At 35.0% G+C, this 13,977-nt stretch overlaps 2 protein-coding genes across 5 annotated transcripts; one reads left to right on the plus strand and one right to left on the minus strand.

The window, feature by feature from the left end:
• The first annotated feature begins 1,460 nt into the window (after positions 1–1,460).
• LOC137807150 (auxin response factor 19) lies at positions 1,461–9,296 on the plus strand. Its single transcript, XM_090300699.1, has 14 exons — positions 1,461–1,879; positions 2,028–2,488; positions 3,640–3,752; positions 3,846–3,941; positions 4,038–4,094; positions 4,232–4,387; positions 4,486–4,570; positions 4,839–4,929; positions 5,017–5,181; positions 5,263–5,458; positions 5,815–5,953; positions 6,383–8,361; positions 8,484–8,671; positions 8,760–9,296. The coding sequence occupies exons 2-14, from the start codon at positions 2,446–2,448 to the stop codon at positions 8,941–8,943; spliced, it is 3,492 nt and encodes a 1,163-aa protein (XP_090156825.1). The 5' UTR covers positions 1,461–1,879; positions 2,028–2,445; the 3' UTR covers positions 8,944–9,296.
• Positions 9,297–10,327: 1,031 nt separating this feature from the next.
• Positions 10,328–12,819, minus strand: LOC137807151 (20 kDa chaperonin, chloroplastic). 4 transcript variants are annotated; one of them, XM_068607628.2, is made up of 6 exons: positions 12,698–12,819; positions 12,291–12,468; positions 11,917–12,096; positions 11,618–11,773; positions 11,096–11,173; positions 10,328–10,653 (listed from the first exon to the last, which is right to left on the minus strand). In XM_068607628.2, exons 2-6 carry the CDS (start codon positions 12,456–12,458, stop codon positions 10,480–10,482), a joined length of 756 nt encoding a protein of 251 aa, XP_068463729.1. In that variant the 5' UTR covers positions 12,459–12,468; positions 12,698–12,819; the 3' UTR covers positions 10,328–10,479. The 4 variants fall into 4 exon arrangements, with proteins under 4 accessions (XP_068463729.1, XP_068463731.1, XP_068463730.1 ...); XM_068607630.2 differs by having other exon boundaries at positions 12,291–12,463; positions 12,698–12,776; XM_068607629.2 differs by having other exon boundaries at positions 12,533–12,700.
• Positions 12,820–13,977: the final 1,158 nt, after the last annotated feature.

Below are 13,977 nucleotides of genomic sequence, written 5' to 3' on the forward strand. Positions count from 1 at the left end.
TTTGAAGACTCTAAGAAAAGATCAGTGAGGAGTTGGAATGATTATTGCATTGGAATAATAATTGATGAGGAAAGATCTAAAGCAAAGATAGTTAACAATTGATGTTTGCAAACAAGAATTCACTCAACTTCAAACTTTTTATACAAAAAGCTTGAGTTGATTTTGTAGGTCATTAAGAAACAAACTTTATTAGTTTTAGCCAAGGAACATCCCATCAATTTTAAAAGAAAACATTACAATAATAATAATAATAAAAATAGCAACATTATTTTAAATTTTGCACTTAAGTCTTTAGTGAAAGACAACCCCAATTAATTTTATTAGTCAAAAGTTTGGAAATAGAGTTAACAGTAGTAACATGAGTAGGATAAATGAAAGTTTTGAAGTCTTTGGGCATATAAAATCACGGTATTTCACAATTCATAAATGACTTTTATAGTCTTACAGGACCAAGCATCCACCAAGAATCTCAAAAAGAGTGGATGCAATAATATTAAAATATTCCACAATTAAAGAAATTAAAACCTCAACAGTGTAAAGTTCATGTACGTGCACAGAAAATGTAAATTGTCTTATTAAAATAAGGTACCAGCGTCAGATAAATTCAATAAACTTTTATTATAATATATTTCAAATAATTCTAATATCATATAAAATCAATTTATAAAATAAAAAAATATAAAGTATATTTTCACTATATATCATTAAATATTTTTATTTTTTAATTATGTAAGTCAGATTTCAAATAATTCTTATTGTTGAAAAGTTTAATTCCTCTGCACCCCAACTTTTTTCTGAGATCATTCGCTTTACCATAAAAAAATACTAATATTTTTTACTCACATTTACCCTCAAAATTTAGTTCAACCATGATAGCAGAAAAGAGAAGGCACCACACAACCGCAACATTTAGGTGGAATCTGAACACTTCACTGAATGTTGGGCCCAAGTTTTCTAATAACGAGAGTAATTTGAAAAAAAAAGAATAAAAACAAAAAACTAACTGTATAAAACGTTTTATGATAAATTTATTATTTTTATAATAATTATATACTAATAATTTTTAATAATTAATAATATGAAAATTTTAACGCTACAAATATATAGTGATTTCATTCTAATAATATTTTAATTTAATTACATTCAATTATCTTCCTTCTACAACTTTATCATCCAAATTTTTTTTAGTTTATTTTACTGTTGTGCTTCCAAAATATATGACGGTTAAATTTGCAAGAAAAAAAATGACTAAATAGTAATAAGGAATAAAGCTTTGTTATGCCTAATGTTTTTTAAAGTGAAACTTTGATAAATTGAGTAACTTGAGTAGATATAAGTGGTTGAATTCAGATTTCTTAATTTTTTTTAAGGTTTTCTTGATAAATGTAGATCTCGGATCGGTTAAAATGGTTTACAGTTTTATTCTATCTATATAAAGCATTTCACAAATGAGTGTAAGTGTATAGTTCCAACATGTTACTGTTATACCACTTTTTGGCATAAAAAAGAACAGTAGTGTGTATGTAGTTTCAGAATTGAATTTAGGAACGTTAATACGTGTGTCTGTGTCTCTTTGCGTTTATTGCAAAGTCTTACTTATCTTTAGCTTAGTTGTTTAACCATGTCTGTCTGTGATTTACTGTTTTGGTCTATATTTGATGTCGGCTTGTTCAGTTCACATACACAGAAATAAAGCTGTCTTGCTTTTGTTTGCCCTCTGTTTTCTCCCTCTCTCTTTCTACTTTGATCTCTGCTGCATCACCTGTTGTGCCACCTCAATCCCCAGAAACAACAGTGCATACCCATTTCATGCTTTTCCATTTTGGTCACTTCTTCTCTATGTTCTTTTGTCCACCCTCCTGAATATGCTGCCTGCAAGGTGATTCTTTAAGTCATACTTGTTGGATATAACTGGGGCTTCATCACTGTTTTTTCTTTGCGGCTTCTTTTGTTTCCTTTCAAAGTGGTCATTTTTGGTGTTTTGTTGTTTGGTGGGGTTATTGAATTCACTTCTTTCGGCTGCACAGGTTTTGGCTTCTTGGAAATCATCAGCTTCACTTGTTTTCCATTCTTTGCTGATGCTTATGGTTTCAGCTGAGTGCTGGTTTTAGAGTTTTTATTTGTGCAACCAGAAGGATTCCATTGCTGGAATTAGTCCTGTTTATTTGGGATTTGGCGCTGACATGTGTGGCTGGGATCCTTCGGATGTTACTATATTGAATTTGGAGTGCTTGAGCTTTGTGGAAATTTGGAATTAGCAATTAGTTGCATTTGAGGGAAAAGGGTCAGTTTTGTTTTACCTTGTGTTCGCTTTGGAGCAGATAGTGCTGGATGAATTGAAGTTGGGATTGCCTTGTTATGAAAAAGCTGTGGAACAAGGGCAAATCTTGGTGCTAGAATAGACCATGTGGTGAATTTGTTTGGGTCATTTTTTTATAGGCCGTAATGAAGGCTCCATCCAATGGTTTCTTGCCTAATTCTGGAGAAGGTGGGTTTCTCAAACCTTACAGCCTCACCATTCCTCTTTCTCTCACTTTTTCTGCTTGTGTTTTCTTATTTCATGATTCATCAAGCATAATACTCTTCAATGATCCCTAGGATGATTCTTTTCATGGAAAATACTACTTTTGTGTTGTTAAACTAAACAGATAGCACTTTAGATGAAATATGCATGGGCTTTTGAGACGTTCGTTTTCAAAAATTGGGTGACTGTGAAATGGTTTTATTAGATATGCAATAAATAACTTGCCATTTTTTGCTCCTGAAAAATGAAGAGAACTGTTTTCATCTTCCTGTGTAGTTGGATGCTCTTTTACTTAAACTTTATAGAGTTGTTTACTTAGTTTGGCTTGTAATCTGGTGTTGTAATAATATGACAAAAATTGAGCAAAAGGGTCACTAGTTGCTTATGAAGTTTCATTACAAGTAGGGAAACGATGAATATGTTTGCGTGATAGTCTTCAGAGAGAATACGTTTCCTATGTAATAAAATTTTTAAGAAAAGAAAAGGGTTTTCACCTTAGTTTAATCACCTTCTCTGTATATTCTCACGAGAGGAATATGCAAGATCTGTTCCATTGCTTTTTGCACAAAAAATGTTTTTTGGCAATTGTAAATACATGTTTAAGAAATATTGATCATTAAAGAATTTTCTATTTATTCTATAATAATATATCCTTTTCAAATTCTGCATCTCTTCTTCAATAACACGTTTGAAGAAATTGTAAGGGATGTAATATAAAATAATTCATGTTTTTTTCATCCAACAACTTAGGCGTCTAAGATATTTGGTTCTTGATGTGTGGTTTTTCACGGCTCAAGCTTAAAGGGCTGTTACATGAAGTGACATGTTAGAGATGTAAAGTGACAGAAACTTCTCTCCTTCTGGACTTGATTACACTACTATAAAGTTTGCATTGTTTTTTATTTGCGTCTGAATCATTGTCAGTTGGAATAAGCTCACTTTCACATGGAAAGGAGTTTCTTTGTATTTATAACTCTCTGTTTGTTGTGGAATTGTACATAAAATGGATTCAGCAATTTCAGCCTCTTTCTTTGTTTCAAACCAAAAAAAAGCATTTAAGAAAACAAAGAGTTATAATGTCTGTTAAAAGGGGTAACGGTATGTTTTGTTAGCAGGGGAAAGGAAGACGATAAATCCAGAGTTATGGCATGCTTGTGCTGGACCTTTGGTGTCTTTGCCTCCTGTTGGAAGTCTTGTGGTTTACTTCCCCCAAGGACACAGTGAACAAGTATAGTTCATATACCACGATTTTATTCTACGAGCTTGGTATTTCTGTATTTTGAATGCTGATGTACGTTCTGTGATACTATAAAACTTGCAGGTTGCAGCTTCCATGCAAAAGGAGACTGACTTCATTCCCAGTTACCCTAACCTTCCCTCTAAGTTGATTTGCATGCTTCACAATGTTGCCTTGCATGTACGTGCACTTCCCACATTTGACTTGCTGATTCGACACAATGTTAATTTGTCTGATTTCGTACATGATATAATATTGTTGTGTATTTTTTACCAGGCTGATCCTGAAACTGACGAGGTCTATGCACAGATGACTCTTCAACCTGTAAACAAAGTATGTTAACTGTTCAATCTGAGAATTTGTTTATTGCATGTGGGATTGATTTATTTCCCAATCTGTGGCTATGGTTCTCTCTAGCAAAAGATGTGTAAATTACAACAATTATTGTTTGAATTGGCTGGCTCTTACAGTATGAGAAAGAAGCAATACTGGCATCAGACATGGGTCTCAAACAATGCCGTCAACCTACTGAGTTCTTTTGCAAAACACTTACAGCTAGTGACACTAGCACTCATGGTGGATTTTCTGTGCCACGTAGAGCAGCTGAGAAAATATTTCCAACCTTGGTACGTGCATGACATTTTCATTTTCTGTTTAAACTTTAGAGCTGGAGCTAGAATCACAAGAAGTTTGCATGCTGACAAGAAGTGTGTTTGTTTGATAGGATTATTCAATGCAACCTCCAGCTCAGGAGCTTGTAGCTAAGGATTTGCACGATAATACATGGCCATTCAGACATATTTATCGAGGTATTTTGGCTTTAACATACTTTTTATTCATTGCCATCTTTCTTAAATATATATCACCATTGAAATCTAGTGCTTTGTAAACTAAACCGCTATGGCTTATGTTATCGCTTTAATGGTGCAAATCATTTTGGTTTAACTAAAAAATATGTTCTTTAAGAAAACCCTCTTAGAATGTGGTTTTTACCGAAGTGTGAACATAGAACGTGTGTAATTGACTTCTACAGAGTTTGAATGCTAATTGCTAAACTTGGTTGCACATCGGCTACAGGACAACCAAAGAGGCATCTATTGACTACTGGTTGGAGTGTATTTGTCAGCACAAAAAGACTGTTTGCAGGAGATTCTGTTCTTTTTATCAGGTTAAATATATTTTGTTTTGCAAGTGGAAATTTCTGGAATATTTTGACCCCTCTGTGGCTGAGAAATTTTTTTTTGGTTATTTTTAGAGATGAAATGAAGCATCTTCTTTTAGGTATAAGGCGTGCTAACAGACAGCAATCAGCACTCTCTTCATCGGTAATATCCAGTGACAGCATGCATATTGGCATTCTTGCTGCTGCTGCTCATGCTGCTGCAAACAACAGTCCATTTACTATATTTTACAATCCAAGGTACCATTTGGCATGTGTATTATCATGTCATAACATGGCATGGAATGCATCCATTGAATAATGCTCCTCTGAATTTGACAGGGCTAGCCCCTCTGAATTTGTTGTTCCACTGGCCAAGTATAACAAAGCCATGTACACTCAAGTTTCTCTTGGAATGAGATTTAGAATGATGTTTGAAACCGAGGAGTCTGGAGTACGCAGATATATGGGAACAATCACTGGGATCAGTGACTTGGATCCTGCCCGATGGAAAAACTCACAATGGCGCAATATTCAGGTATTATTAAAATGATGAAGAAATACACTCATTATTTGGTAACTAGATATCATTGTAGAAAAGTTTATGAATGAACAATGTATTTTGTAATGAAAAATCATCATGTATGGTAAGTTTGTTGACCATTAAAATTCATTACAAAGATAATTTTTAAGTGGTTAAAAGTCGAAAATCTTTTATCCTTCTATGCGTGCCTATTCAACTCAAGTTTGTATAATGTTACTATTTATTTTGTGGTATTGGTTAAGTGCCTCATAACATCATCCATTATGGTCTATACAGCATGTTCCTTGCTGTAGTAATACCAAACCTCTTTATTGGCTTATTGAGATAGTCATGCTTTGAATTATTTATAGGTTGGATGGGATGAATCAACAGCTGGCGAGCGCCCCAGTAGAGTTTCAATTTGGGAAGTTCAACCTGTAGTTACTCCTTTTTATATTTGTCCTCCTCCATTTTTTAGGCCCAAGTTCCCCAGGCAACCAGGAATGCCAGGTAGCAATACTTCACCCCCAACTGGTTCAGCTTTCTTTTAAAGATTTCCTTGCCTTCCATTTATTTCTCTGATTAACTCATTACCTTCACAGTGTCAGGCTTGTAGTTTAATTACTTTCATCTTGTAAAGAATTCACATATCTATCTTCACATGAACATAAGTATTCATTTTAGTACTAATTTTCTGTAAGAAACCTGGCAATAACTGTGTTAGTTAATTGTTGCTAAGTATCTTGATAGTTTTACTGTTCATAGTGTCAGGCTTACATCATTAAAAAGAAATCAAGTTACTTCTGTGTGAATGTACGGTCTCGTTTGTAATATCCTTTTTTAATAGTATCACTCATAAAACCTGCATTTTATTCTTATTCCCATCTTTGTGCATGGCAAGTGAGTGGTGAAAGATGATCATTCCAATTGATTTTACAGATGACGAGTCAGATATGGAAAATACTTTAAAGAGAGGTATGCCCTGGCTTGGAGATGACTTTGGCATGAAGGATGCCTCAAGTTCAATCTTTCCTGGTTTTAGTTTAGTGCAGTGGATGAACATGCAACCGAATAATCATCTCTCAGCGGCTCAATCAGGATGTTTCCCATCCATGCTTCCATCTAATACCCTTCATGGTAACCTTGCCACCGAAGATCCATCCAAGTTATTGAGCTTTCAAGCTCCTGTTCTCTCTTCCCCAAGTCTTCAATTAAACAAACCCAATCTACCAAATCAAATCAACCAGTTGCAACAGTCCCCAGTGTCATGGCCTCAGCAGCAACAACAGCAGCAACAGTTGCAGCAACAGCAGCAGCAACAGTTGCAGCAACAACAGCTGCAGCAGCAGCAACAACAGCTGCAGCAGCAGCAACAACAACAGCAGCTTCAGCAACAACAACAGCTTCAGCAACAACAACAGCTTCAGCAACAACAGCAGCAGCAATTACAGTCATTGTTGCAGATACCAATGAACCATCTCCAGCAACAGAGGCAACAGCAGCTGCCTGAGCCACAAAACCTGTCATTGCTGCAGCAACTGCCTCAACAGCTAGGACAGCAGCCCCAGAAACAGCAACAGCCAAGTCAACATGCTACACTTATGCATAATGGGGTAGTTGCTTCTAACCAGATTACAAGTCAGTTTGTACAACCACCGATGGCATATGGTCAGCTTCAGCAACAACAATTACTCTCAGGAGGAATCCAACCCCAGCAAGGTATCCAATCAGCTAGTAAGAATACATTCCCATTGACATCCTTATCACATGACTCACAGTTTCAGCAACAGATAGACCAGCAAGCTAACCTCTTACTGAGGCAACAACAACAACAACAGACACAATTGCAACAATCTCCACTGCAGTTGCTGCAACATAACCTGCCACAGATACCATCACAACAACAACTGCCTGCCTCCCAAATGTTACAGCCAAATTCCTCAGAGCAACAACTCCACCTACAGTTGCTACAGAAATTGCAGCACCAACAACAACAGCAACATCTTTCTACGTCCACCCCACTATTGCAGTCTCAGCTTCTACCACAACAAAATACTCACCAACAAAACCAGCAATTACCACAGACTCAACCACCTGTATCACATCATCAACCTCATCAGGTTGCCAATAATGCATTGTCAACAGAGAAGCTTCTTAACAGCAACAACTTCTCTTCTTCATCTCTTATGCAATCACAACAGATTCCTATGAACCAATCCCAGAATACACAGAAATCACTTACCATCACCAGAGCTCCCTCTACACTAACAGATGGAGATGCCCCATCATGCTCAACTTCTCCATCTACTAATAACTGCCAGGTGTCTCCTCCAAACCTCCTGAAAAGAAATCAGCAACTACCAGCTACATTAGGGGGAAGTTTGATAGTTGAGCCCACTAGTAATCTGATACAGGAGCTTCACAGTAAGCCCGACATGCAGAACAAACATGACTTGCTCAATTTAAAAGGACCTGACCAGTTGAAGTATAAAGGGATAATCACTGATCAGCTGGAAGCTTCTTCTTCTGGAACATCTTACTGCCTTGATCCTGGAAATGTCCAACAGAACTTGCCACTTTCGAACTTCTGCATGGAAGGGGATGCCCAATCACACCCAAGAAACAGTTTACCATTTGACACTAATCTGGATGATCTAACCCCTGATACTATGCTTTTAAGGGGATATGACTCTTCAAAAGATCTTCAAAATTTGTTGTCTAACTATGGTGGTGCTCCTAGAGACATTGAAACTGAGCTGTCAACTGCTGACATCAGCTCACAGTCCTTTGGAGTGCCAAACATGCCTTTCAAGCCTGGTTGCTCAAGTGACGTTGTCATCAATGAAGCTGGAGTTCTGAATAATAATGGCTTGCGGGCCAACCAACCTCCACCTCCACGAATGCGGACATATACTAAGGTCTGTCGTTTTGTAACAATAGCAATGTAGTTTATTTATAGCTTCCATTGTGCTTTTGTGCCTAGTTAAAAGTATTGTTAAACTAGACGAAGTATTGATATTCAAATGTACAAATTTTGTAGGTTCAAAAGCGTGGCTCTGTTGGAAGATGTATTGATGTTACCCGTTACAGGGGATATGATGAACTTCGGCATGATTTGGCTAAAATGTTTGGGATTGAAGGGCAGCTAGATCCTCAAAGGACTGACTGGAAATTAGTATATGTGGATCATGAAAATGATATCCTTCTTGTTGGTGATGACCCTTGGGAGTAAGTAGCTAACTACTCAATAATTTGTAAGCCTACTGCTACAATTCTGGTTTATATTTCTTGACCACCAACCTTTAATTCCTTGCAGTGAATTCGTAAGCTGTGTGCAGAGCATAAAGATATTGTCACATTCAGAAGTGCAACAAATGAGCTTGGATGGGGATTTGGGTGGTACTGTTCCAATCCCTAATCAAGCTTGCAGTGGTACAGACAGTGGCAATGCATGGAGAGGACAATATGAAGATAACTCAGCTGCCTCTTTTAACAGGTAAGGATGTTAAATGCTGACACTGAGAGGTCAACTTGTGCAATTTGAGTGGCGGAGAACCAATAAAACATGAACTTTGGTTGGTTTGGTGCTTTTCAAATGGAAAGTGGTCATTCATTACAAATGTAGATCCTTACGTGTAGCACCAGCAGATTCCCTTATTATTGATGCCATGGATCCTATACCTTTGGAGTCGACTTTTCTTGAGGATGTTGGACTAGAATACTTTTTTCTTTTCAAATTTTGAGAGGTACAGCAGAATAGCCAGCTAGTGTATAATTAGTGTAACATTAATTTTTACTTATCTCTTGTAAATCTTGTTATGGTTAAAGTTTTATACAGAAGTTTGATGTCTAAGTGACAGTTCAGACAATTGTGAATGCATGCCGATTCTAGCACTTACGCTGGCTGATTCAACTGTGGTCATAATGGATGAAGAAAAATTCAGTCTCATTTTTAACTCCTCGATTTCGGAATTAGAATGCTTCAATTACAGTTAGCCTTCTAGGCATTTCACAAGAGAGACAGCTTTGACAAATAGTTTCTAGGCATTTAAGAATATTTGCACCTAGATATTCTTTTAAACATGATTTTTTTTATATGTCAAATTAAAGTAGTTATCAAACTTATCAATGACAGTAAAATACATACTCTTGAGGCGAGGAAGGATTTCATTTTCTTGAAATATCCCCTGAAATATGTGCTCTCTTTTGTTCATCCGTGTTCTCATTCTTTCATGTAACACATGGAGAAGCAAAACTAATTAAAAACTCAATTTATTAAAAATATGCTTTCAAGAATTATTTTTCAGAACTTGTCCTGGAAAAATATTTTTGTAATGAACGCAAATTAAATAGGATATTTTATCATTTCACCTATTTGATAGTGCAGGAAGAACTTGTATGAAATGCAAGAAGTAACACCTTAATGCTGCTCAAATTAGATGAGACATTTGATCATTTCATTATTTGATAGAGATAGAGTGTAAGAAGAACTTGAATGGGATGCAAGAAGAAACACCTAATGCCTTCACACACTTGCGTTCATATGACCCATATATTTGTGTTCAAAACATAGAAGAACTCATATCTATCATCATTTGATCAGTCTATAACAAAATTTATTCAATTCATTTATTATAAAAAATATTAAAATAAATTTAATATATATTTTGAAATATTAGGTTTATGGATTTCTACAGTATAACAAGTAAATTTCAGTTTAGAATCTGGGGTATAATGCTGTTTCTATTTTAGGGTAACCTTCGGTATCTCTGGTCGGTCAACAATCACCATCCCTGTGTAATCTTAGTTCTTTGCCTGCCTCCCCCATTTATAACAATTGCCTCTTGGCATTTTTTTTAGTTTATGGGTCATGGAAGTGCCGAATGTGAAAAGCCTCAGGATATCAAGCCTTGCAATTTTAAAACAAATCGTCTAAAGGAGCAAAGTTGCAATCAACTACATTTCATGCGTAGTCATAACATAAATATAAATTTCCCTCACATTAACACAAAAAATTGAGGTTGCCAAATTTGTTACTAGGACAGGATAGCGATGACTTCTGAAGCCCTCAAGACAATGTAGTTAGACTTATCTTTGCCCTTGAAGTCAGTCCCCGCATATTTGGAGTACAGCACAGTATTCCCAGAAATGATGGACAATGGTTTTCTATTACCTTCCTCGTCCAGAGGTCCCGGACCAACTGCTATCACCTGTTGTAACATCAAAGCCAGAGTACAAAAAAAAAGAGTAAATATATACGGACAATATAAGATTGTTTACAAATTATCACTATATATGGTAAATTTGTTGACTTTTATAATACCTGACTTACTGGTCATACTACTGTTGGTTTTTTATTGGTTGACTATAAAAAATTTATATTGGGAGTGCATAACTAAAAATTCTAAAAAGATCATAACTAAAATCAGAAAATAAACTAGCAAGACTAAAGAAATACTCAGGCAGAGTATTGACTTACTCCATGCCAAAGGCAAGCCATTTAGGACAAGGAAATACAACACTGACAAGAATCAATTAAATTGTTCTCAATATATTCCTCAGACCACTGAAGCATTTTTTTCAAAAGTAATTTTTGCTGCAACTAAACTAATTTTTCAACACATGAGGGTCAAGAACAATATGAAAGCTCACCGTTCCAATAGATGGTTTCTCCTTGGTTGCCTCTGTGAGAAACAAACCTCCAGCAGTTTTTTCCTCAGCATCAGCAACCTGCAGTAACCTCATTAATTCATTTTTATAGGCACGTAAAATAAGCACAAATCATATTGCCAGTAAATGTTACACAGCCTTAAAGCCAAATATGGCAAAAATAAGTTACTAAATGGGCAGAACAATACACCTTGAGTATTAAAAGATAAAGTAGATATTTGCAAGAGTTTAGGGAACTTATTTGAGCTTATGATTCTCTTAAGCCCTTTTTAGCTTATTCCCAAAAAACTACTTAGTGTAACTTATCAATATAAAAATCTTTGGAACTTATTCAAACAAACTTCATGGTATAAATCCTAACGTGACAAAAACTCATTGAGTGAATACTTCATTAATATGTTTAGTAAAACGCACCCTAAATATGTGATTGACAAATCATCCAATGTCATTCTCCAGCCTAACATTCAACATCAGAATAAACAAAAGCTCTAAAGAGTAACACACCTTTATCAAGACTCTATCACTCAAGGGTTTGAGATCCTTGACCTCATCAGTTTCAAGGATACCAATGATGTCGTCGTCCTTCAATATAAGATGTTTTGAACCATTGAAGTCCACCTCAGTCCCTGCATACTTTGAATAAACAACTTGTGCACCAGTCTGTACAAAGAAATGCATCACATAAGTTCAAATTTCAAAATTAAGAAGGAAACAACCCTTTCCCCCAATCTCCTGCAGTCAAATTTAGAAGAGCACAGATTGAAATGTCAATGATATCCTAACATAGAAAGTAGTAACATCACCTTTACATTAATATTCACTTTGTTCTTCCCAACAGACTTTCCTTCTCCAACAGCAACCACTTCACCCCCTTGAGGTTTGCTTTGAGCAGTCAGTGGCAGTAAAATCCCACCTTCAGTCGTATCCTCAGCATCCTTAATTTTTACCAGTACTCTGTCACCCAGAGGCCTAACAGTGGTGTGCTGCATGGTGAAACACAATCAGAAACATGTGGCATTGAACATAAAAACACAATGTAAAAACCAAAACAGCGAAAACAATCCCAGGGGTCAAAACTTATATCCATGTTAACAATCAATCACAAAGTCAACCTAAGAATGAAGCACTCAAAGAGAAATGCATTAACAAAAATAACAATGGCAATGACAAGAAAGACCTTGGGGGCGACAACAGTGGCAGCTTTGACAACGAGAGAAGGAAACGAGTTTGGCGTGAGAGTGCCAATTCTCACGCGCCCAGCAGCAGGAAATCGAAGTGTTGAGGGTTGAAGCCTTTCAAATGCAGGCAAATTCCTCAAGGATGCAGTGATTTGAGAGGTTGCCATTGGAGCTGCTCTGAAAATCAATACTCAAATTAAACTACGGAACCTTCGACAACGCAACACAACACAACATGTACCTCAAATAATGCTGTTAGAATCGTGCATTGCATTTTCATGAATCCCTCCCACAGCAGCATTAAATTGAGATTTTCGTTCAGGCCATCCAATTCAATTTTGTAAATTTTGGAGAGAAATAATAGTTTTTCTAGGAAGAAGAATAAATAAGAGATTAGAGAGTGTACCTTATCAAAACTGTGCCACGAAGCTTGGAAAAGTAAGAGGAACAGTGAAAAGAAAGATAAATATAAACCCTAGGCAAATACTATTGTGGTTTGTTTTATCGGATAATAACAGAAGATTTTTTACGGTTTTTTCTCAACATTTTACAAAAGAAAATGTAATAAAAAAGATTTTATATTTTAAAATTATAATATTTATCATCTAAGGGTGTGATAAGTAATGTGATTAAAGTAATTAGCACCTTATAAGTTAGTCTTATTAATATAAAGTTTGGTAAGTTATTTTAAAATATACGCATTTGAAGTCAGCTAAACGATTAAAAATTTGAAGGATCAATGTTTGACGACAACAAGATTAGAGAGTAAATTATTTGCTTTTAACTAAGAAGCCTTGGTTTTTAACTTTATGAATATTTTTTTTCTTATGTTTAAGGTTTCAACTTTGATTAAAGAATTTCAAGAAGAGGTAAATTTCTAAATTACAATCTGAACTAAAAAGTAAGAATTTAGGGATTAAGGTTCATTGGGTTCTATCAGCAATGATGAAAGAATTTAGATTATACTAAAACATTTAGGGATTGTGTATAGAAAAGAAAATGAAAAGAAAGGAGCTTTCAAGAAGAAAATGAAAACTAATTTAGCAAAATAACTACTAACAAATCAACGGAAAATTAGAACAGATTGCTAAAATTGGTACACGCGAAGAGTGAAATTGGTGGAGCATTACACGAAGTGACTAGAGAATTGAGCGGTAGAAGAGCAGCGGAAGACAGAGGTGCAGCAGGATTTACACTTTGGAAGAATGGACCCTAGAATTATTATGATTATTTCACTTTTTTCTTATAACAACAAAAGATTAAAAAAATGTATTATTATAATAATTATTAAAATAAAAAATATCATTAAATTATAAAAAAAAAACAAATTTTATAGTTTTATTGTAGGCAATATTTTTATTGTATAAGTGTTTTTTATTATAGTTAATTAAAAAGTAAAATAATAAGAGTTTATGCATATTGAAAAGGTAATTAAGAGAACAAATCTCTTTTATTTAACTTTAAAAAATAATGACAGTAAAATATATATATATATATATATATATTTTTTTCTTTTATTGTTGTTACTTTTACTTATACTTTTGTGTTAGTATTTATAATTTCCTCCTTATGTGAGTTTGAAACTATAATATATACCTATATTAATATTTTTTTTTACACAATTTTTTTTTATTCTACCTTTATTTAATATACCTCATTTCATTAGTACAATAAAATATTTTGTCA

This window comes from Phaseolus vulgaris, chromosome 3 (genome assembly GCF_051622355.1).
Source record: "Phaseolus vulgaris cultivar YP4 chromosome 3, ASM5162235v1, whole genome shotgun sequence".
Taxonomy (NCBI): Eukaryota; Viridiplantae; Streptophyta; class Magnoliopsida; order Fabales; family Fabaceae; genus Phaseolus; species Phaseolus vulgaris.